The 23,443-nt window shown below is 50.8% G+C and overlaps 1 protein-coding gene across 1 annotated transcript in view; it reads left to right on the forward strand.

Moving 5' to 3' along the window:
* Positions 1–11,101: 11,101 nt before the first annotated feature.
* Positions 11,102–23,443, forward strand: part of CAMKK1 (calcium/calmodulin-dependent protein kinase kinase 1, alpha) — a 53,282-nt gene continuing 40,940 nt past the window's right edge. The window contains exons 1-3 of the mRNA XM_010018574.1: positions 11,102–11,533; positions 20,766–20,813; positions 22,735–22,788. Of these exons, the coding sequence (XP_010016876.1) occupies positions 11,102–11,533; positions 20,766–20,813; positions 22,735–22,788 (534 nt within the window). The remainder of the gene's footprint in view (positions 11,534–20,765; positions 20,814–22,734; positions 22,789–23,443) is intronic.

A 23,443-nucleotide genomic window follows, 5' to 3' on the forward strand; every position in this document is an offset into this window, starting at 1 on the left:
TTTCCACTGCCTTGAATTTTTTGGCAGCAAACTGCCAAATTCAGGTTTTATTTGGAAGCAGCATTGTCTGCAGGGCAGAGAGGAGCCTAAAAATCCTCTGCAGGTTGATGCTTTCTGACTGCTCTCGGGTTTCCAAGGCATTCTTTGGCTTTACCTGCTGCATGCAGGAGAAAGGTGCCACAGTCCCAGGCAGAGACTGGGAAGGAGACTTCGATTCTGCAAAGAGATAGCCCTGAGCGTGCTGCCATCGATCTTGGCTGTGTCTCTTCGGTGCCTGTGTGTTAAGCTGGAGCAGCTCCTTGTGTAGCTCAGCCTCCCTGGGGTACGCAAAGCAAGACTGCATCCTGTGTTGCTGTCAAAACCCGCACTTCCCTCAGCAAGGGATGTCTCCTTGCCCGCAGATTTACTGCCCTGCTGCTCGTGCACCCACCGACTGGACCAGAAACGTGCCCTTTTAGTTGTGGCTCTGCAGGGGTAGAGCTGTCAGATGGGTTCACATTGTTCCTAATGCCTCAGAAAGGCTCTGGCTGGTTGGGTACAATGTGCAGTGCTTGTCCTGAGTCACAGAGAACAGAGGGGACTGCTGGGTGTCCCAGGGCACCCCAACCAGTGCTGCCACTCAGCCCCAGGCCCTCTGTGTGCAGCCAAAATCACTGGGGTGCAAGCAGGGGGACCCAGGGTGGCATTTTCACACTTGTCTTTCCAAGGAAAGCTGCACCTGGAAACTTCCGTTGGTCTCTTGTGACAAATGCTGAGATTCTCATCAGCCTAAATGTCCGGAATAGGGTTCAGTGACTCAAAAGAACAGCGTTCTCCCCAGCTGCCTTTGCCCAGTGACTCCCTGGATAATCTCCAGTCATTGACCTTGGGGCTTTCAAAGTGCGTATTGGCTTAAAGAGCTAAAGCTTAAGGCTTCAAAGGCATTGGGAAGCTTGCTACCCTTTACATTGCCAAGCAGTGTGGGTTATGGGTATGGACAAGGGTAATCACAGGGGTGGTTTGCCTGGTTCTCACTCCTGTGGGATCTGTTGCTCATCCCCTGGAGCCTGTTCCCTCTGTACAGAGCCTCTCTGCTGCTGCCTTTGATTCTGTGCAGGTTAACGGAGGACGTGGTTTCCAGTCCTGGGGGTTCTAAAGATGTGAGGATTATCAGAAGGTAGGAGTCATCCGTGTGGAAATACAGCAAATACTTTGAGCTCTGAATTTAAAGTCCATTTGTCTTTTTTCCTCCAGAGTTCAGTGCTTTTTGCTTTGCCCTGTGTAGTTCTTCTGCGCTTTGCCTTTTACCTTGGGGCTTACAGATTGGCAGAGCTGATGAGGACATTCAGCCCATGGACACTTAGAGATGGGTGCTGGGATCATTTCCCTGGTTAAAACCCTCTGTAGAGATCACCTGGACTAGAAATCTCTTCCCTGATTTGAAGTGCTGGGAAGAAAGTGTGCTGTGTTCTGTGCTGGACATTGGCAATCCTGGAAGAGCTGCAAATGCTGGAAAAACTCCCCTGCAGCCAGCTTACACAGCTAAGCAACTCCAATATATCCCCTGAAATACCTCCAGATCTCTCAAAGGCAGCTGAAAGCTTTTTACTTACATGGGAGGAAGATAAACCTCTAAGACTGACATGTATAAATGTGAACTTGTTCTGTTTGTTGTGGGTACTTTTTAAACAACACTAACTTCGGTGCTGGCCTGTGCAGTGAGATCTGAGGCTGGCAGACGTAGCTGATGCTGAATTACTTTGCTGTGTTGATGATCTAGGTGTGCTTTCCCAGCTCCCCCTTTGCTGCTCCTGAACTATACCAGCACTGTCGTGCAGTGATTTGCTTCTGTGTCATGGAATTCCTCCATATTGTGCAGCAATAGGAAAACTGAGCATCCGTGAGCACCTCGGAAGCAGAGCTAACCATGGCAGTTGGTATGGAAGGTGCTAATGGGCGCAGGGCAGGAGGCTGAGAGCTGTGCTGGTGAAATAAATTAGCTGGGGAGGAGGAAATGGCCTGGCAGGGTGCTGTGGGCTGCTGAAGCAGCAGCCTGGCTGCACCATTTCGGCTTGCTCCTTCCTTCCATCTTAATTTACTTACTTACTAGTGTAAATCGTGGGCTGTGCTGAGGAAGCAGGACACTGCTCAGGCTCGTGGGGCTTTGCTGCAGAATATAGCCCAAAAATTAGGGGAAAACAGGCCCTGGGTTGAGCTGGCAGCATTCACAGTTGGCAAAGCCCTCTGTTCACTTGCAGCCTGCGTAGGTCTAATGCAGAGCGCCGAAAGCTCTGCTGCTTGACCTGGTTTGTTACAAGACTTGTGTAAACTCGTCCTGGCAGGAGGAGGTTGGTGTATTTTCCTCTCTGCTCCTCCTCTCTGCAGGTTTTGAGCCCAGATGGGCAGAGGAGGAACCCTCAAAAGTGTGAGGCTCCTGCGTGTGTGGTGGACGTTGGCAGCAGTAGGGGAAGGGGCTGGAGGAAGGATGGAGGAGGTCATCTCCATGTATTTAAATGCCTGATGGGGGGAGACAGTAAGGCAGATGGAGGCAGATTTGTCTCAGTGGTGCCCAGTGAATGGATAAGAGGCAATGGACACGAACTGAAACACAGCAAACTCCATTCAAAAGGATAAAAAAATAGCATTTCCTGCATAGCAGGCAGCTGAATGGAGGCTGCCATCCTTGAGCAAAGCTGCCTTGCAAAGGGAGCAGACGGGCTGCTCCTTGTGGTCTGCAAAAGGTGGGCTCAGCTCTATGGTCCTTGTGGCTTCTGGTCTCTGACTGAACACATGCAAGCAGCTGCTGCAGGCTTGTGCTCTGGTGCATAAAGGACCCCATAACCCCAGCAGGGAGCAGTCCTGGAAGGTCAGCCCTGGCTTACACTTGTGTTCTGTCCTGCAGGGTCCCAGGCTGCTGCGTGAGGGGGTTTGCCTGGCTGGCAGGCTCACTCCCCTGCTGTTCTGCAGCCCTTGCTGCAGGCTGGGCTTACCAGCCTTAAAGCCAGACCTTAAACTAAAACCTGAGGGCAGAGCCATGAGCTGTGTCTGTCTGTTCATGCAGCCCTGTGCATGTGCTCACTGCTGTGCATTGTGTTTTCGGCTCTATTTCTCTTATATTCCCTTTTCCTTCCTTCCTTGCCACAAGAGATGCTTTCTGTAGGCTGCTTGCTCATGCCCCGGGCCTGTTTGGATCAGATGTGTCCTGCTCTGCAGCACAGTCACCCAAAGGCACTGAAGCAATTGCTGTGGTTTAGAGACAGGTTTGATTTGAGTGCTCAATTCCACTCCCAGGAGACCAGTGTGGATTTGGCCATTGTGGAGGGTTAGACATCGCCTTGCGGACTGATAACGCTCTTCAAGTCCTCTTGATTTCTTCATTTTTGGTTTGTTCATCACTATCATTTTCTGTGGCAATTTCGAGGTATCATTACAGGCTGCAGCAGAAGGTGGCTCACCTGAAATGAGCTTCCCTTAGAACAAGCTTTTTCTCTTTAACCTGCCATTTACCTTGCCGTGGTACGAGCATTTGAAAAGTCATTATTGCAACGAAGACCCTAAATACTAAAGACTCCCTCATTCTCAGGGAGTTGTTTTGCTCATTAATCAATGGGGTCTGGCTACTCTCTTGCCTGTTCATATTTCACAGATACTCTAAGCCTTTCAAGCCTTCACATACTCTGACGTTTCTCAGTTGTGTTTTGAGGCACCCCCTCGCTGGCTGTTTCAGTGCCACCTCCAGCAAGCTGTGCTGCCCCCTCTCCTGGGAATCACGCTGCCTCTCAGCTCAGCAAGTGACAGCAACCATGACACTTCCTCCTCTTCCTCCTCCTTCTCCTCTTCCCTGCTCAGGTTCAGCCCCTGGAGTCTGCTCTCTCTGCTGCACAGATTCTGCACTGACCCTACAAGGAACCTCTCTATGAGCTGATGTTGTCCATGCCCGCCTGTGCAACCACAAGCTGTCAGAGTATGTACAGTTGGTGGTCAGAAGGATGCTTTTCCACCAGATGATGGGGTTCAGCTTTCCCTGTGCCTGGTGCAAGCTGCATGTGCAGTGTTTCCTGCACTCTTGATGGGTACTGAAGAGGAGGTTGGGGTAGGCAGGCTCTGAGGTCTGAGCCAGCATCGGCTGAGTGCCAAATGGGAGCACGCACAGGAGCAGCTTTGGAAATGGGGGTCTCCTGAGTTTTTGCTCTCGTCTGACATCAAACTGAGTGATTCGGGTGTTGTTCAGGCTCTGTGTGCGTATTACAAGCCAAACTCCTTCATGTTGCTTTCCCTAGGGTCTCTTGCAGGTAGGGCAAACCATGCGCTACGGCTAGGGACGTGCCAGGACATCCATGCAGCATGACTGGGCTCCTACCTCGACCTCCTCCATCCTCCCATCCTCCCTTGCCGTGGTGTCAGGAGCTGATGTGAGGCTGGCACAGGGGCTGGCGTCCATCCTCTGCAAAGATTTTGTGTCCCTTGTAGCAAGGGCAGATGGGATTTGTTAAAGTCTGAGCCCAGGTTGTCTGCAGGGACAGTGTGGCCGTGTGGAGTTGGACTCAAAGCGCGTGGCTTCACCACAAGCAAAACCTTTGGGCTGTGTGAGCTGAGTGCCTCCCGTTGCCCATTCCCCATTCTTTCCCAGCTGTAATTTGCAAAATAAAACCACTTCCATTGCTCATACACTTTAAAAGATTAAAGCAGAAGCAAATACAGCCCAGCATCAGCGCCCCACAAGTCTCACCGAACCTCTATTTGCTATATAACAGGCAGCCAAACCTGTTGTACAGAAGCAGTGTGTAGCCAGGGTGTGAGTACAAAGGAGCACAGCTCCTCCTGAGTTCGATGGTGCTGTCCCCACCGAAGCCATGGTTGCCCTGTGCTGCCATAGCTGCACCCAGGGAGGCTTCTGGCAGAGCTCCTGCTCCCCCAGTGTTATCTGGAGTGTTTAATGTTAATATTGCTCTTGCTTGGATAGATTTGGCACTCCTCAATGTTTTCTTGTTACAGGCATTTCCTTAAGTAGAAACTTTTTCTTCAGAGTAATTTTGGGCTGATTATTGCTTATAGATGCAATTAGTGTAATTGCAGCTGATTATACAGATTTCTTTAATTGTGTAATGAGAACATGGAGGGATGAAATATAGTGTGGTAAAACTTCCCGAGCTCAGTACTCTCTGCACAAGGTGGTGGTTGTCTCTCAGGCTGTAGACTGGAGATTTTAGTTCAGCATCCTGGCTACTTTCAACATCTACTTAGAAAATGCTGTTAAATGCTCTTCGAATTGGTTACATGGCCTGCATGGTGTGAAGGTGGGTTCACTTCTTCACACAAGAAGCACAGAATCAACCAGGTTGGCAAAAACCCTTAAGACCATCAAGTCCAGCCATTCCCCAGCCCTACTGTCTCTCATCTGCATTCACACCTTACACCCAGGGATGTGAAAGCATCAATCCTGCACTGGACCCACACCCCAGATCCTGTCTGCATCTGGAGTCTTCCCTTGTGGGAAGAGAGGGAGACAGGACAAACACGGAGCGGTGGCGCCCTGGGTGCTCCTTGTCTGTAGCTCAGGGGCTGAACTGGCTCTGAAATCCCTTTTGAAAACACCACCCTTGGTAAGGACTGAGGAGGAGGAGGGAGAAAGGGTGCATTTTGCAGACCAGGGTCTGGAGATGTTTGTTACTCAAGAGATCTGGCAGGAGCAAGGGCCTGAGCCTGCTTTTCGGATGTCTCACCCAGTGCTTGGATTACAAACCCCGCTGTTCTTTGTCATTCCTGAGCTGTGCTAGGGGCTCCGCAGAAGTACTCCAAGCACCAGGCTTTTATGATCTCATTTTCAGCTGTGGCACAACAGCCAGGCTCCCTGCCAGCAGCTGTGGAGAGAAGAAAAAGGTGGTTTAGGATGATTACAGCAGGATCGAGTGACTCCTCAGCAAGACACAACTGCTTGTGCTCTGAAACAAGAGCCTCATGAGCCACAGGATAAAGCGAGCGCATGGAGTGTATGCAGAAAGCACAGCAGTATATTCTTATTTATGACTTGGGTTGTGTTGATGTCTCCTGTTTCCAGTCAGGAATCAGTACCAGAAGTGACCACCCTGTTCCCAGCGAGAGCACAGCCCAGGGCTGCTGTACATCTGTCTTGATTATCTCTGCAAGGGCTGCGGGGATTTGCTCTCTCTTTGGCTTCACAGAGCTGCAACTTGTTCTTTGCTGCTTGGTTTGGGCTGTCTTTCAGCCAGTGGGTGGCTGAAAGTGGTTTTCCCAGATGCCAAGAAACTCTTGTGCTTCTCTGAGGCAGCAGCACTGTGAGTGGAGGTTGGCAGGAGGCAATCCCATCTTCAGGTGCCCTGAGGTAGCAGAGCAGAGCTGGCTCTCCCCCACTGCAGCAATGAGAGCCAGTAAGTGGCTGGCTCCTTAGGTCTGAAGAGCCACGTGTTTAAGGCACTTTGTGCTGGGCAGCTCGGGGCAGCTCAGATGTTTCTCCAGTGGGAATAGGTCCCCCTTAAGCTTCTCCAGACAAAGGTGTTGGAACAAGCTGGCTGGACCTCAGGCAAGTGCCTCCCTCATGTATCAGAAGTTGATGGGATCAGGGTGGGAGGTGGAATTATCTCCCTCGTGTCAGGCTAGTGGACTAGTGGTGAGTGCCTGGGGAAGTCCTGCACACCTCACTGCAGAACAGGGAGCACAGGAGCGGCTCTGGGATGGAAATCATCCCAGGCTGTACTGTTTGGTGTGGGGAGACACCTCAGGCTCTGGAAGGGACTTGCTGACCTAATATTTCTGAAATGTCATTTCGAGGAGCTGTTCAGGACTTGGCAGCTCAGCCCAGGACTTGCTGCTCCTCTCCTTACAGGGAGTTTCTGGCGCCGGTTGACAGCAGTCAGAGCAGATTCTTCATCGTGGCTGTGTGCTGTGGGGCAGCATCTGAAGGAAACACAACAACAAGCACTGGATGATACAAGATAGAGCTGGATGTGCAGGTCAGCTCTGCCCCGGGGCAGGACTGAGTTCCTGGTGGGGGTCTGACCTGAGCTGAAGGATGCTGGTGATGGAGATGGAGATGACCTCCCCTCTGCAGGCAGCCTGTCCTGGTGCATGGCTAGCAGTTAGAAAGCCTGGCTGGATTCGTGCCCTTGCTACTGTACACTAAAGCAGCAGACTAAAGCCTTCTGAGATCTTTGGGACCTCTCTTTGTGAGAGTGCCTGTGGGTCTTGTGTGGTCAAGAGGCGTCTAATGGATGTGGCCTTCAGTCAAGGTTCGTGTGACATCTCTGCTGTTCTCCATGCTGGCACAGAGGATGCCATCCATGAGCATTTAAGAAGTCTCTGAGCAGCAGCAGAATTGCTGCCTGAACACTTTCCATGCAAATGGTCATTATGGTCATTATTCACTGTGACTTACTTTACTGCAGAGGCAGATGTATTCTCAGAACCAAAGGGAAGCAGGACAAGGTGGGCTGAGGGCAGCATCATTCCTCTTAACCTGGGAACTGTGACAAACCAAGCTGTAAAGTCACTTTTCTGGATGGCCTGTAGCATAATCAGGAACTGAAGCTGGATTTGCTGAGGCCCAGGGCCTTTGAACCTCCCCATCCTTTCTGATGGCAATGTTTCTAGTTAGCCAAATGGATGGACCAAGCGATAAATGAGATTTACGATATCTTATTGTTCAAACAATGCTTTGAAATCCTTTATTGAGCAGCACAATTACTTGCATGTGCTCATCTCCCACTCACAACACAGACAGATCTTCTCCACAATCCTGTTCCTTTCAAAAGGGTTTGTTCCATGTGCCTGTCTGGGAAACATGTGCAGCCATTTGATAAACGTGTTGTGAAAACCAGTGTTGAAGTTTCAGTCTGCCTGCAGCAGAGCAATAGCTACAGGGCAAAATGGCAAAGAAGATATGTGTAAGTAAATTAATTTTGCTCATATAAGCTTGTTTGCAGCCTTAGCTCATGTCTGCAGCACAACCCTCTGAGCTACAGCAGATGTTTAGTGTTGGGGGGATCAGACTGGTGACCACGAGCAGAGCGTGGGGCCCAAAGCTGTCCAAGAGCTTGTGGAAGGTGATGGTGGTGCCTCCGTTCCGCTGGGGCTTCCCATCACAGCACGGTCAGTGTGTGGCAGCCTCACAAACTGCAAATCCACCACTGATTTTGCCTCGCAGAAGTAAGTAACTGCCTTTTGTCCTGCGTTTTATGCACAGTGAGGCTGGTGTGTGTGTAACTGATCTGTTTATTCAGGAGCTATTGCTTTCCAATACGCTTCTGGAGGATTTGTCAGTGAAAAGGAATCCTTCAGAAGAGCAGAACCTGAAACAAAGCCCAGCTCTCCAGATGAACAATTATGTGCTTTTAAGTCTATTTCAGCATGCTTTTAACAGCTCTCTATTATTTGTCACGATGCTGTTTGGGTCTGTTTTGATTGCATGAATTGATTTATGGGGTTTATCTTATTTAAGTTGTCAATTAGCTGGAGTTTTATTTTGCAGCCTGAGCTGTGGGTCAGAGCTGTACGAGTGTGCTTCTGCTTTGGAGGGGCTGACAGCCCGGGGTGCCTGGTCTGGGCAGCGAAGAGCTGCACTAACAAGAGCATTGCTGTTTGCCAGGACCTGGTCACTGTTCCCAGCACTCCTGGCTTTTATTCCTGTTGCCTCAGCAGCGTGAGATGTCCAAGTGCTCAGTCCAGGTGGGTGATTTGTGGGCTTTCACAGCCAACCCTGCAGCAATGTGGGAGATGCTTCCCTCGCCTTGCTCCTGCGTGCGGGAGGGAAGAAGGTGGAGGAGCTGCAGACTTCAGTCGCAGGTTGGTTTTCTGCTTGGTGCTCCCTAGGGGTGAGGTGAGCTGGGGCTGTCCAGAAGCTAAAGCTGCAGCAAGGAAAGGCCTGGGGTTTGTTGCTCTGTAGGCAGAAGAGCAAAGCCAGGCTTCTAGCACGGGGTGGAATCAAAGGTTTCCTCCCGTCCCTTGTGCAAGATGGACTAAATGGTGAAATGTGCCAACCTTCACCCAGAGCCAAGCACACAGGCATCCCATGAGGATTCCTCATGAGTGTCTGGTTGGGGAATGTGCTGCTCCACAGGCTCTGGAGCGCAAGGAAAACCTCCTTGGAGACAGCCTGGTGGCCACAGGCTTGGAGTTGCCCTGACCTGGTGGTCCTAGGTCAGCTCAGAAGCTTTCCAAGTACAAACCTCACACGAGCATTTTGCAGACAGCAAGTCCTCTGCGGGCTTCTTGCAAATCCATTTGGAGGGACAGGATCACTGCTGAGCCGGCTCAGGGCTGCCGCTGGGTTTCTGGCTTGAGGGCTGGTTTGGGGGCCCGGGAGAGCAAAGAGGTCTTGCCTGTGGGTTTGTGGGACCACATGCAGCATGAGCTGGGCCAAACCCTGCACCCCTTCCCTTGCTGCTACAAGCTACCCCCCCGTGCCTGTGTCCTGGCTCTGGAAGGGATTTGTGCTTTGGGATCGAAGAGTTTAACTATAGTTTTGATGGAAGCTTTAAAGCAAATCTCACCATTTCATTACTGGTTTGAGTGAGCGATGCTTCCATCAGTCTGCTTCAAACAAGCCTGCAGAAAAGGCAGAAGGAGGCAAGATTATACCTGGGTGGAGGAGGATGGGAAGCAGTGATCAGCCGGCTGCGGGGAGCAACGTGTGAGATGTGGATGTTTCCTTTCTGTGACACCGAGTGCCCAGCATGTGTCCCCTGTGACTGCACATGAGCCAGGGTGAAGCCTCCAGAGCTTTCTCTTTCCTTACTGATAGAAAAGATTGCTTGAGCTTGGCTGCTGCCCTTGTGCTGGGCACTCGGGAGGTCCCTCCTTGCAGCACCACTGGGCAGCTTCCAGCCCGGTTCAACCTCTGCTCTGAGCTCCTCATGTGTCCCCTGGCTGATGCTGGATGGGGCTTTCTGGACTTGCTCAGCTGCTCCTTCCTCATGTAAATTAAACGTAGCCAGTGTGAAAACAGGACAACACAAGTGTCACCTGGTGCACAACCTGCTCTGCATGTAGAGGACCAAAGGTTGCCATGTTTCAGTGTTAAGCCTACACTGAAAGGCACTGGATGCAGTGCAGGATGCTGGACTAAAACGAAGTTCTTCTCCACTGTCCCCAGAAATGGGGCAGAGGGATGAGGGGATGCATCCTGCAGCACTGCATCTTCAGAGGTGATTAAGGGATGATATCCATGTGCTGCAGAGCATCAGTTCCTGCTCTGGGTCATGCTGGGAAGACTGAAATCTGTTTTGAATTGAGTCTGAAATCAGCATCCAGGAAAATGAGGTTTTATTGGGCAGTTTTAGCTTTGTATGGCATTTCTGTGCTTTTCCAAAGGAAAAGCTGATTCCCACATACTGCTAACCAGTAAGTATTGTTGATCTGCAACTTGACATAGCTTTTATACATGGTGGGCAGCAAGGTTAACGTGTGTTTGCACACTGTGGGGGGCCCTAGAGCCAGACTTGCTTTGAAGTTCTGCCTTTGCTGCTGCTCCCTACATTGCAAGTAACAGAGCGTGGAAGTCACCAGCCATGGCTTGGCTTCCAGGGCATTCTGTGACACTCTTTAGGGCTCTACAGGGCAGCAGAGAGACTACTGTGGAGCCCTAAAGGGCTGTGGATTTGTTGTGTGTGTTGGGTTTGGATACATTCCAGAAGCTCTTGTACCCTATAAATAGGAATTTGAGAAGTGAAAAGTTTGACCCTTTCCCCTCAACTTGTTAACTTCTCCCTTTATCGTAAGCTCTGGTTGACTGTTGGTCCAGCTGCAGAAGTTCTCTTTGGCTGTGTCACTCGTTGCACATCAAATAAAATCTCCTATTTATGGATTTCATAAGCCCTTTTCATAAACCCCAGCTCAATGCTTGGGTTTGCCTTTCCTTCTGAATGTTTGCAACCTGCCAGCGCTTTGCCTTCACGTTCTTTTACATTGGAAGAAGCCAGAAGTGGATGTCTTGGTTCTGTTTGTGTTGAGCGAATACAATTATTCACTTACTTTGTATTTCCTTTTAGGTATTTCATGGAGAGGTTCCTTCAGGCCAGATGCTGTCTGTGAGCATCACAGCTCTTTGCAGTGCCACCTGAGACCATACGAGCTGGACACAGCCATGGGGGATTCTTCAGCAAATGCCATGGATAGAGGTGTAGACACATGCTGCAAAGACACGCAGACTGAACTGGCAGAGCAGGTAGCAGCTATAGATGTGGCTGTTGGTCCAGACAGAAGTGACCAAAATGGTGAAGGCAACACTGAAGAGAATGACACAGTCTTTTCTGATAGCCTAAAAGACAGCCAAAGGAATGGAGTCAACAGCGACACGGGAGTGAATGAACTTCTGCCTCCCCCAAGGTCAGAAGATGCTCACTGGAGGAATGTTCCCAAGAGACCTCTCATTAGACCTGTATTATCAAGTAGGAAGTTGTCTCTTCAGGAAAAATCATCAGGAGGTTATTTGGCTTCTAGCAACACACCAGGTTATGGTCCTTATGCCACAGGGCCATCACCACGTATAATGAGGAGGCCAACGATAGAGTCCAATCGGGTCTCCATATCAGATTCTGAGGTAGGCACATTCTTTTATATACTTGTGGTGTTAAGGTAAGACAAGTCTTTCTTAACTGGTAAGGGGTGTCTTCAGTCTTTTGGGGCAGTAGATCTGAAAGCAATGTTTCTTCTAAGGGGAAAAACACCTGAAACCAGGGAGTATGTTAGCTTGGAATGGCCTTTGCATCCATCTTCCAGACCTGTGCTGGGGGTAGCCCTGGTCCTTCAGCTCTCACCTGCCTGGGATAGTCCTGTTGAGGGGCCAGGACCCCTGTGGTGGCAGCAGTGGCATGCAGAAAGCTTCTTGTTGATGTTCAGAGAAAGGGCTGCAGCCAAATGGCTTTGCTTTCGGGTCCCTGCTGTATGTGCCCTTCGGGAGTTTATCAGTCACAGCAGCTTTGCTGATGGTATTTTATGGAGTTAAGCTTCTGGAGATTATGTATCTCCTACTGTGTTTTGCCATTATTGAAGGCATGATTTAATTTTATAAAGAGCGTACATGCACTGATGTTTCCTACTCCTGTCAGGATTTCCCTTTGTCTTTAAAGCTTTTGTGGCAGCAGTGGTGACCAAGGGCCGTGACCCTTCTCTCCTTCAGAGGAGACTCTCAGGGTGGCTGTGGCTGTTCCTGCTCTCCATCTTTGCTACCAGACCTGGGCTCAGACCTGTCCCTGAAGCATAACACGCTGTTAGTGCTCAAGAATCTTGTTGGAAGCATCTGCTGGTTGTGATTCCCCGTGCTGTGCTGTGTGTCACGGAGAGGACGGGGAGCTGCGAGAGGGGGCTGGTTGGACCATGCTGCCCAGTGTGGTGCTGAAGATGCTGAGCCCACAGCAATGCCCACGAGGAAGGGGCAGGGCTTCCTTTGAGAGCCAGGCGTGATGGAGGTGCTGTAGAACGGGTGCTTCTTGAAGCCACAAGGTTTTGTAAAATCCTACTCTCTGGGGAAAGTTCCTAAGTAGGGAATGGGCTGTCTGGAGTACTGGAGAGGGAGCATCATCTCAGCAGCACTGGCAGTTGGTTTGGGGAAAAAAACATGGATTTACACCTGAATTTTCCCCCCAGTCCAGGCTGTGCCTTTTCCTGGGATTTTTATCTGCTATTTGTGGAGGAAAACCAAGTTTTCCAAGCCCTGCTGGTTTTCTCCAGACTGAATTTGTTTCCCAGTTGTGTTTGTCTTGTGTTTCTGCTCTTGGGGAATGGGGCAGGGCAGAGGGAGGGGAGGGGGATCTCTGTGGGTGCCACAGCTCCACAGTCTCACTCAGAGCTGCCGTAACAGAGAGGAACCAATGGTGGCATGGACCTGCTGGCCTTACCCTGCAGGGAGGGCTGCATCTCCTGCTCTGTGCTGCAGGAGAAGCCTCTGGTTCATCTTGCGACCATGAGCCTTGTTCTGGTGAGGGACAGGCCCTTTTCATGGGCATTTTCAGTCCTTTTCCTCTAGAACTGGCAGTACAGCAATGCTCATCCATGAATTCACCTCTGCTGCTGTGTCCACACACCGGAGCAGGACAGACACGGCAGCCAGGGGCTCAGGAGCTGTTACACTCTGACTCTTCCTCACCCAGTTGATGGAAGAAGATGCTATTGAACGTGGCTTTGCTAGTGCCACTGTGCCAGTGTGTTGTTCTTGGGCACTGTGGTGCTCCCAGATGTGATGCCTAAATCCCACTGTGGTCATAAGGGCACCAAACCACTGGAGGTTAGACTTTTGCCAAGTGACCTGGAGCTTAACATCTGTGTGGCTTAGTGTTTCCCTCCTGGAAAGTGGGTGTTTGCCCCTTGCACATCTGACAGGATGGGTGCTGTGCCCCAGCAAACCGGTCGTTGTCCTCTGGGAAGTTTTGCAACTCACATTAGCTGTGAGATGGGCTGTGACACCCCCCCACGATAAGAGGATAGCCACAGAAGGTGCACTGCAGAGACTGCAGCTTCCCTGACAGCAGCCATATGCTCTAATAAGGGAGACAGGGAGGGAGAGGAGCCGGTTTTGGAAGCGGACGTGACTTGTGTGCCAGCTCTCCCATCCTGCAGTACTTTGTGCCAGCAGTGTGGCTCCTCTGAAATCTGTTTCAAAGGAAGCTCGGTCGAGTGTGACTAGCACATTCCCATCTGCAAGCAAAGCCAAAATACCCTGTCCTCTTCCACAGCATCTGCATCCTGGGGAGTGATAGTTACTGCCTACTAGGTGGGAAACGCTTGGTTTCAAGTGCAGACGTGGAGCCCTCCACTTCCCTGTTCCTGCAGCAATTCTTGACACAATACTGTGTTTTTAATGGTCACTCTGATATAACTATTCAGAGCCCTGCTCCAGTGCAGCCCAGATGCTTAACAAAGCCCTGCTTGATGGAAACCATCATTCATATTAATGGGGAATCACTGTGGTAGGAGGGGAAAGGGAGCCCAGGGGAGAGCTGTGTGGAGGTGGGTGCTTGCCCTTGCAGCAGTGCTCCCGGGAGCTGTGCTTCATCTTCCCCACTTACAGAGGCAGTATCTGTATCCTGCAAGGAACAGCAAGAGGACTAGGAAGATACATACTTGTTTATAGGGTAAAGTTTGAAGCTGGCCACTGAATAATGAGAAATAAGTGCTAGGTACATGACAGCAAGGTGAGCACGCAGCCTGCGCGCAGCCCGGCTCCAGCATCCTGTGGATGACCTACCAGTTGCTGCTATGTGGGTATGTTGCAGGGTCTTTGTCTTCATGGCTGTGAGAGGCACTGACAGTCCAAATCTGAGCTGCACAGCAGGGAATACAGAGGAATGGAGAGCAGATCTTCTGCTGTGGTGTGCATTTGCTCAGTGCATTTGCTTTAAGCAATTAGCAAAGCTGTGCATGTGGGCAGGAAAGACTGTGCTGAGCCAGGAGGTACAGGCAGGGCTTCCAGGAGTTATGGGGGGCCCTGTGTCGAGGCTTTTGGCCCTGTATGGGATACAATAAACCTGTGATGAGAAATACAGTCACGGTGTATGAGCAGCAGCTGCTGTTGTGTTTTCTCTTGATGGTTTTGATGCGCAGACCCTCCGTGAGCAGGGAGGTTGGTTGGTCACTCTGACAAGACCCAGCTCACTGGTCACAGCATTGCCCCTGCTCTCCCTCCGAATGACTCTTTGACACATCTTCTAGGCACGCTGCACGTTTGTACTCAAGTCCATGTCTCTCACCTGCTCCTTTCTCCTTGCATTGAGTATCCAGCACCATCAGTCAGTGCCTTTCAGGTGACAGTTCATCCATTGCTGCCCGAGTGAGTGACAGTGTGCTAGAATGAAAATGAAGCTGATGTGCACTCGGGCTTTATCAGTGGCACACGTGCAGGCACTGCCTGTCAGGAGCAGAGATGGATGGCACAGTACATATCAACACTTCCTGTGTTGTGCTGATAGCCATCTAAGCTAGAATCTGCTTTCCCTCTCCAGTCATAACAGGAGTGGCAGCTCGCTGTCAGCAGCTCTGTATCCTCAACTGATCTAGAGGAATAATGGAGAGATGTGCTATGGGGATACAGCAGAGGTGAATTTGCTGTTGCTCTCTGCTAAATTACAGAAGCACCATGTGTCAGAGAGACACTGCTCAGCTTTTTAATGCTGCTTTGATATTTGTTCACAGCTTGGGAGGAAAACTTATATTCAGAGGTGAGAGGACCCAAGAGCTGAAGCTGAGCCTGTGATGCTGCAGGAGGATTCACCCAGTGGCAGTGAATCTGGCTGTCCTGACCCTGCCTTCCAAGTGGGGCTTCTTGGGTTTGTCATTTAGGAAGATGATGGCTCCTGGGCTGGCAGGGCTGCAGCAGAGCCAGAGCTTGTTGTCTTGCACAGAGGCAGTTCCCAATGCCCTGGGGCAGAGCTGGCAGTGCTGGTGTCTTGCAGCCACTGCTGCCAGGTCTGGATCTGCGGTATTAACTCTGCAGAGAAGTAACCCATTCTGCTCCCCTCGCAGCACTGCTGTGCACTTAACCTCATCCGTCCTCTCTCTGTCAAAACTGATCTGCAATATAAAACATCTCCTGCTCACTCCCCTCCTTTCTTGGATTATTCATGGACTGTGGCCTCGGAAGGTCCTTTCAGTGCTGCCTTCTCTGGACGGAGTGCTCGTGGGGATGGTGGGATTTCTGCTGCCTTTGCTGCCCATCAGTGTTTTGCTCTAACAAGGGAATGGCTTTGCCTTTAGCTGTGGCACAGAAGAGATTAAGCTGATGCTATTAAGGGTACATAACTGCAGAGCTAAGGCACAGGTCCCAGAATTTAGGTTGCTGGCCCACATTGCCTCTGGTGATGTGACATTCCCAGCTTCTGCTCGGTGCTGGCAGCGTGGCGAGAGGAGAGGGTTTTCCTGGGGCTGCTAAAAGCAGCTGCTGCTTTGCTGCACAGATGATGCTCCAGTGCTTGTAGGTACCAGGGCAAGGCTCTTGGGACCATGTTTGTACAGACTGATGGGCATCTTGTCACCATGTTTGACAGAGCTTGTCCCCCCCTAAAATGGCAGGGCTTGTATCTGTGAAAGGGTAAAAGTGCTGCTTGTTAGAAAGTGTCATTTGACAGTGCAATGCTTGGGGGGGGGGGTATTCTGCCATCCCAAACCAACCTTTTTAGGTAGCCAAGAAGTCTTACTTGAGGGTAGATAAGAAGAATAAAAGATGTCTTTTTCCAGGCTGTCTCCCCAGACCTGCGAGCACAGTTAAGTGCTTTATACTTTCTCTTCTCCAGTCTCTTCTGGCTGCATCGTCTTTTCTCTTTCACACATTCCCTTTCTCTCCCTGTGTCCACCCACTCTCTGGCATCCCAGCTCTTCCAGTCCTGGCGCCTGCATGGTCTCTCCACCCTCTGGGATCAGCAGGAGGTCATTCCAGCTCCCTGCCATCAGCTGGGGCCCTCTGTGCTTTAGCAGGAGTGGGGAAGATGAGTCAGGCCAGTGCATTCTCCCTCCTTGGTGCTGCTGCTGCTGGCCCAGCCACGCAGGGAGGAGGATGAGCTGACAAAGGGACTTTTCCAAAGCTTGATGTCCGTGGCTTATCCCAGTGGCATGAAAAATAGATTGCTTCTTTGTCCTTTCTTTCCTTGGCTTTCTACATCTTTGCCATAGGTCTCCTGCTTGTTTGGCCAACTGCTTTGAAGCAACTGGTGTCCAAGAGCTACGAGAGGCAGCGCTTCAGTGCTGGGCTGACCCAGAGCTCACGCTCCTCCAGTCTCTGGTTGCTGCCTGGTTTTGTTTGGAGTGCACAAAGGTGAACCCTGGGTGGAACCAGGGCAGTGGTGGGGACCAAGCTCCTACACAGCATGGGCTGGAGAGCTTCCCCTTCCACGAGTCCCCCAAACTCATCTCTTCTGGAGGCCTTACTGTGGTGCTCAAACTGCAGCTCTTTCTAAAAGATCATAGAGACTTGGAAAGCATTTCTTCAAAGAAGAATCTCCCCCAGGCATTGCTGATTTCTTTTGCTTGTATTAATCAACCTTTATTTAAAGTGACATTGCCAACTTGTCGAAGAACAAGGTTTGGGAGAAGGAGAAAGCCCAAAGCTGCAGCTGCAGAGGGGATGGAAAGGAGCTGCCTTCATCCCACCAGTCCCAGCCCCCTTTCATTCTTCTGACCACTCTCGCAGAGAAAGGCTGCATGCAGCTTTGGGGTCTGGGGTGCGTGAGCCCAGCCAGCGGTGCTGAGCCTTGTGCCAGTGCTCCTGCCAGCCACTCATGATGCTGGGCTTTGGGTTTAGCACTTAGCTTTGGATGGTGTTTAAAAAGCTGTTGATTTCTCCTACCTCCATGAGCTCTGGGCTTCCTGTGCATCCTTCTCTGTCCCTGAGTAACTTGTTGTTGTTGTATTCATTGCTGCCCCTGTATTACCCCTTGTCTGGCGTTTAATTTTGTGCCTCCTTAGAACTTTCACTTCCCCTTCCAGACAGGATGAGTTTAAACCAGTGTTGCCTTTTAGTTCCCAATTCTCTTTCCCATGCTCCTCTTTAAAGTGGATCTCTGAAAGGCTGGAACTGAATTCTTTTCAGATTCATGAATTTGCCTTCTTTTAGGGCATCCATTATGTAAGTATGTGGGCAGTCTGCTTAGTTTGGAAACAAGCTCTGGCTCTTCCTCCTCATCTCTGCATCCACCCCTGGACAGCAAAGCTCAATTCTCAATTTCTCAGGGTTTCTGTCAACCAGTGGTGGTGACAGGGATCTATGGAATTGAGCCTCAACTCTGGACTTCATAGAACCATAGAATGGTTTGGGTTGGAAAGGACCTTAAGATCATCCAGTTCCAACCCCCTGCCATGGGCAGGGGCACCTCACACTAGACCATGTCACCCAAGGCCCCTGTGTCCAACCTGGCCTTTTGAACACTGCCAGGGATGGGGCAGCCATAGCTTCTCTGGGCACCCTGTGCCAGCGCCTCAGCACCCTCACAGGGAAGAATTTCTGCCTTTATCTAACCTGAACTTCCCCTGTTTCAGTCTGAACCTATTCATTGTGCTTTGTGATTTTTTAATCAGTTTTAGTTTTCTGTAGCATTGATTTCCTCCCTCTCTTGAGTAATACCTTGGAGATGTGAACAAATGGGACAGGTTGTTTTTAAGGTGGAACAATTCTTGCACACTTGGACAGACACAGCAGTCTGGTTTGCTGACAGCTTTTCATTAAAGGATCTCATTCAGGTTCTTGCTCTGTTCTTCTTTTGCAGCAGTTGCAAATACATTGGCGTGGTGAAATCAAGAGGATTGTACAGTGTTATCTTTAAGAAACACTTGGCCCAGAGATAGGCGTTTTACTCTGATAAAGGAGCAGTACAATTATCCCACTTCCTGCAGGAGAACCAAATAACATCATAACCACCCTGCCAGTCTGCAGCACCATACGGCAGCAGCCACTTGAGCTGTGAATTATGGGGTTTCTGCAAGGAAAAAAAGGTAGAAAGCACCTATAATCTGGTTTGATTTTGCTGCATTCAGCTCAAGTGCTGGAAGCATGGACAAAGCCCAGATGACAGCCAAAGAGTGTCCTGGCATTGCTCACAAGCTCTGTTTGGCAGCAGTGAAGAACTAGAGAGATGCTTCAGGTCTGGTGCAGGATGAGAGGGGTAATTTCTAGGCAGAATGTGAGGGGTGGTGGGAAGGTGATGGTCAGAGTCAAAGGAATTGGTGCCTTGGACACAGGGATGAGGAGTACAACCTCCTTGGTTGTACTAAATGCATTGTAAGGGGGTTTGCCCACTGTATGGACCATGTCCTGCACTAAGGGCTCTCTGCTCCTTCTGGAGAGCTCCCTTGACAGTGTGTTGGCAAGAAGCAGCAGCAGACTTAGTGCTTTAGAGATGTTACCTTGGCTTGAAACACAGTAAATCAGACCAAATTGTCCATGGCTACATGAAAAAAGCTGTATTTACTCATGGAAGTAACCCTGACTTAGGGGAGGAGGCCTGGTAACAGGACCTGGTCATTGCAGGAGCAGGAGATACTGAGGTGGTCGGAGGCTTTCCCAGAGGGGTGATGGCTTTTCCTGCCTGTGTCAGCCACTCTGGTGAGCATTCCCCCATCGCTGCAGTTTTGCACTGGCCTTGTGGTTTACATCTTTGCTTTTGCTGGGTCTCGCTCTCTCCTCTCTTGTTGCTCTTAGTTCTGATATATTGGGGTTTTTTTGCCTTTGGAATGATATGTGCTTTGCTAGCAGCAGAGTTAATACGCTTCTATGGCCCCATTACTCACAACTGGCTCCTCTTCCCTGTCAGAGCAGTAGAAAAAGCTTTCCTTACTGAAAACAAGATCAAGATTGAAATCATTCCTTGTATTTCTGACAAGCCAGTGCTTGCAAGCTTAAAAAGTCATCACTTTCCCATTCCTGTGTTCTCCTTCACTGTGACGCTTCCTTGTGTTAGGAGTGTCTTCTGTTGGGGATGGGGGTGGGAAAGTGAAAGATACCATCTACCATGTCCATGTTCTAATGCATCCTGAGAGGCAGAGGATGGGGATTCTGCATTGGGCCAGGGCTGTAACACCCCTTGATCTTGCAAACAGACTGGAGGCATCTGGCACAGCGTTGCTGTCCTGGCACTGCTTCTGTAGACTGCAGGGCTGTTTTGAGGTTTGTGGGGAGGCCAATCTACCTGTCTGTGTATTTTATATCAGCTTTCTTCCTCGTGCAGAGGCTGGAAATGAATTTCCAGCCTTTTTAGTGCTTGGCAATCTCGGGGAGAAAGAGCGTGTTCCAAAATGCTGCGTGTGGGGAAGCGTGTCCCATCTAAAGCTGAGCCCACACCATCTCGGGGGGCCCCTTCCCTCACCCCACCGAGCTTGAGGCTCTCCCTGCCCCTGCAGTGCAGGTAAGTGCTGTGTGTGAAGCCCGGCCCCAGGCAGGGGTCCCCACAAGAGCACTCTGACTCTGGCAGCAGCTCTGCCCTGCAGCGAGGTGTGAGCTGAGCCCATGGTCCCTGTTGTGGTGGCCAAGGCGGGCAGGTCCCTGGGGGCACCCTGCCTACCCAGCACTCATGGTCTGGAGCCCCCCAGGGCTTCTGTGGCTTCTGGGGGTTTCTGCTTGTAAGTAATGAGGGTGGAGGGGTCAGCTCCAAGGGAAGTGGAGCTGTGGAGCTTTAGCTGCTCTGTGAAGGGTTTTCCTTCAGGCAGTACGATGCTAAGGAGGGTGGATTTAATACCAGGTAAGCGCCTGGCTCTTCTGTTCCACCTTGCTTTCCAGTGGTTGATGCCTGGGGCCACCATCACTCCCTGTGCTGCTCCTGGTCATTGAGTAACTCAGCACCCCACCATTACACCCCTGTCACAGCTCGCTGCATCCACCACCTTCCCACCCCTTGGTGGGGAGCTTGCATGCAGGGATCAGACCTGCTTAGGGGTCATGTATTTTACCAAATCCCCTTTAAGGGAATCCTTTCTTGTTTGTGTGGCACAGCAGAGGAGCTCAGCTCCCTGTGCTCTCCTCCAAGACCAGCCCATGGGTCGGGTGAGGACTAGTCTGGGTGCAGGCACAGCCTTTGTGCACAGCCCACAGAAGGTCCCTGTCTTTGCCAGGCTGATGCTGGGACCCTAGGGCTGGAGTGGGTGTCTGGGAGCTGGGAGAGCTCCATGGAGCTGGGGACGAGTGTTTCCTGCTTGGTATTATTGAGCACAGTAAAATAAGAAGTGCTTCTAGTGTAACACATGCCAGTTTAAATAAGATTTAGTCTTTCATTATTCAGCACTCTGCTTGATACTGATTCCAACTCAGACATTTCCTTTTACCAACACTTTAATGATGTTCTCCTTTTGATCTGCAGGACTGCGTGCAGTTAAACCAGTACAAGCTGCAGAGTGAAATAGGCAAGGTAAGATCTTGGAGCTCGTGTTTGTCATGAGCAACCTGCGTGTACACACAGGAGTACAGGTGGAAAAAGTGTGCCAGGCCAAGGATCTGACTGGCCAAGGCCAAACCTTGTGTTTGGTTTGAGGGTGTTTTGTTTGTTTTACGCCTTATTAGTTTGAGCAAGTTTTGTTCAAGGTCAAAGTGGAGCTACTTCCTCTGAAAGCTAAATTTACCTTCCTTCCCTGTGCAGGTTGTTCAGCTGGCTCCCTTCCAGCGGGTTTGCTTGCCAAATGTCACACTAACAACCTCTGATGCATTCATACAACCCATCAAGGAAGGAAAACCAAAGATGAGGGCAGGTGTTTGGTCCCTACCAGGGCTAGTTTAAGTTTTTTATGTCCATGAATGAAACAGTAGTTTAATTCTAGACCACGTCTAAAAGCTGCAGAATGATTCAGAAGAGATTCCTCCAAAGTTATTTCGAGGTCTGGGCTGGTGAGCAGCTCAGACACCTGCACGTTTGGATGTCTGCCACCACTGCAGATGGGGCCATGAGCGATGGTGCGCTCTGGAAGCTGTACTTGCCTTTGCAGTTAGAAGGGACTGCATCTGAGCTGCTGGGACCTTCACCTGGAGGTTCATCAGCACAAACTCCTCCCCAAAGCAGGAGGCCCCGGGCCATGAGAGGAGGCACCTCAGCATCTGTGCTGTAGATTGTGCTTTTGGCTGCTGGCATCAGGGGGGTAAGGCTGGAGATAGCACTGCTGGTGGTACAGCAGATCAGTAGATGTTACCTGAAACTCACACACAGCTTATGGCCTTTGTCGTTGGCTTAAGTATGTTTTAAGGAGAGCGTGAGGCCTTCTCTGTGGTGGATTTGCCCCTGCCTTCTCCTTCTCTGCGAGCCACAGGGGACAGACAGGCACCCTGAGGTTGGTATAGGGTCTACTGGACCTGCTGTGCTTCTGGATCATCTGGATGGCTTGTTGGTCTCCTCCAGCTCTCAGTGAGGTCAAGGGATATGTTTTGAAGGCTATAGTGTTAATGCTACTCGTTTATTCAGTAGGTATCTGAAAGAAGGGAGACTGAGATGAGCTCTTGGGCAGAAGCTCTTCCCTGTGAGGGTGCTGAGGCGCTGGCACAGGGTGCCCAGAGAAGCTGTGGCTGCCCCATCCCTGGCAGTGTTCAAGGGCAGGTTGGACACAGGAGCTTGGAGCAACCTGCTCTAGTGGAAGGTGTCCCTGCCCGGGGCAGGGGTTGGAGCTGGAGGAGCTTTAAGGTCCCTTCCAACCTGAACCATTCCAGGTATCTGTCAGGGATGGTACCTAGCCATGAGGTCATGTCTTGCTTGCTTAAAATGTATAGTGTTGACATAGAACTGCGAAAAAATAGTGATTTGGATGGAGTTTGGCTTCAGGCTGTCATTGGAGCTGTGGTTACAGCAGCAACCCAGGTCTGCATCTGCCTGGGCAACATGCAGTTGGTGGCAAGCAGGCGGCTGGTCCTCACTGAAGTCCATTTGCTGTCAAGAGATAGAAAGGTTTTGTGCTGACAGTGGTCTTGGGCACAAGTACAGGAGAGGGGTTCATGCAGTATTTCCAAACTTGCACAAAACCAATCTGCTTGGCAATGATTCTCTCTGCTCCCCACCCACGTCTGAGTTAAGACAGACACATTGGCTTTGGCTCAGGGCAGGGTGGGCTAACACTCAACTCCTCCAGACATTGCTCATCCTCAAATGCCCCGTGGCTCCAACAGAGCTGCCAAAACAGAACCTCGCTGCGGGGTCACCGCGCCTGCAGACTTCGCTCAGGGGTAGGCATAGTCTGGGACCTCGAAGGTGGGGGTTTGGTGCCTGTGTAAGGCCACAGTGTACAGCCTGGAGCAGCAAGGAGACAAGGTGAAGCTGCTGAGCTGACTGTGCAATCTGTGTTTATTTTTAGGGCTCCTATGGGGTTGTGAAACTGGCCTACAACGAGAACGATGACAAATACTACGTAAGTGTCTCTCTCCCCTGCTCCTCGTCCCTCTATGCCCCCCTGAGAGCTAGAATCCTCTCTGCCTTGCTCCTTTAACATCTGCATTTCTGGTTTGGGTAGCGTGCAAGGGATTGAACCAGCTCCCACTGGGGATGGAGCTGCTGCCTGTGTGCAGTGCCAAATGGGAGGGAGATGGGGTGGGCTGCCTTATGCAAGAGGCAGGGATCTTGGAGGCAGGCTGCTGATTTGTCCTGACATTTTCTAGCTATGAAGCAGGTCACCTGAAATTAGAGGCATGTGGGTGGTGGTATTCAGCACCTGCTGTGCATTGGAAGATTGGCCTGGAACCAGCAGGCAAGATATGTAAGGAAATGGGGGTGTTTATAAGAAAGATGCTGAACAGCGTGGCCCAGCTGGGCAGTGCCTGGCTCCCCTGCAGCTTACCCCCATGTGGGATGCCTCCCTGTACACCAGACAGCACCCTACTTGTCCCATCATGAGGTGAGGGTGCAGGGCAGAAAGCAACCCTTGGCTTTTAAATCCTTTGCTGAGTTGAAGCCAGAGTTGAAGGGTTTCAGATTGAAAAAGGCCGCTCGTGCTGGAGGCTCCTTCTCTGGTCCTCTCCTTTCAGAGGCAGGTGAATCCTGACTGTCCCAGCTGGGATCCCTGTAAA

Source organism: Nestor notabilis, unplaced genomic scaffold (genome assembly GCF_000696875.1).
Source record: "Nestor notabilis isolate BGI_N333 unplaced genomic scaffold, ASM69687v1 scaffold9767, whole genome shotgun sequence".
In the NCBI taxonomy this organism is placed as follows: Eukaryota; Metazoa; Chordata; class Aves; order Psittaciformes; family Psittacidae; genus Nestor; species Nestor notabilis.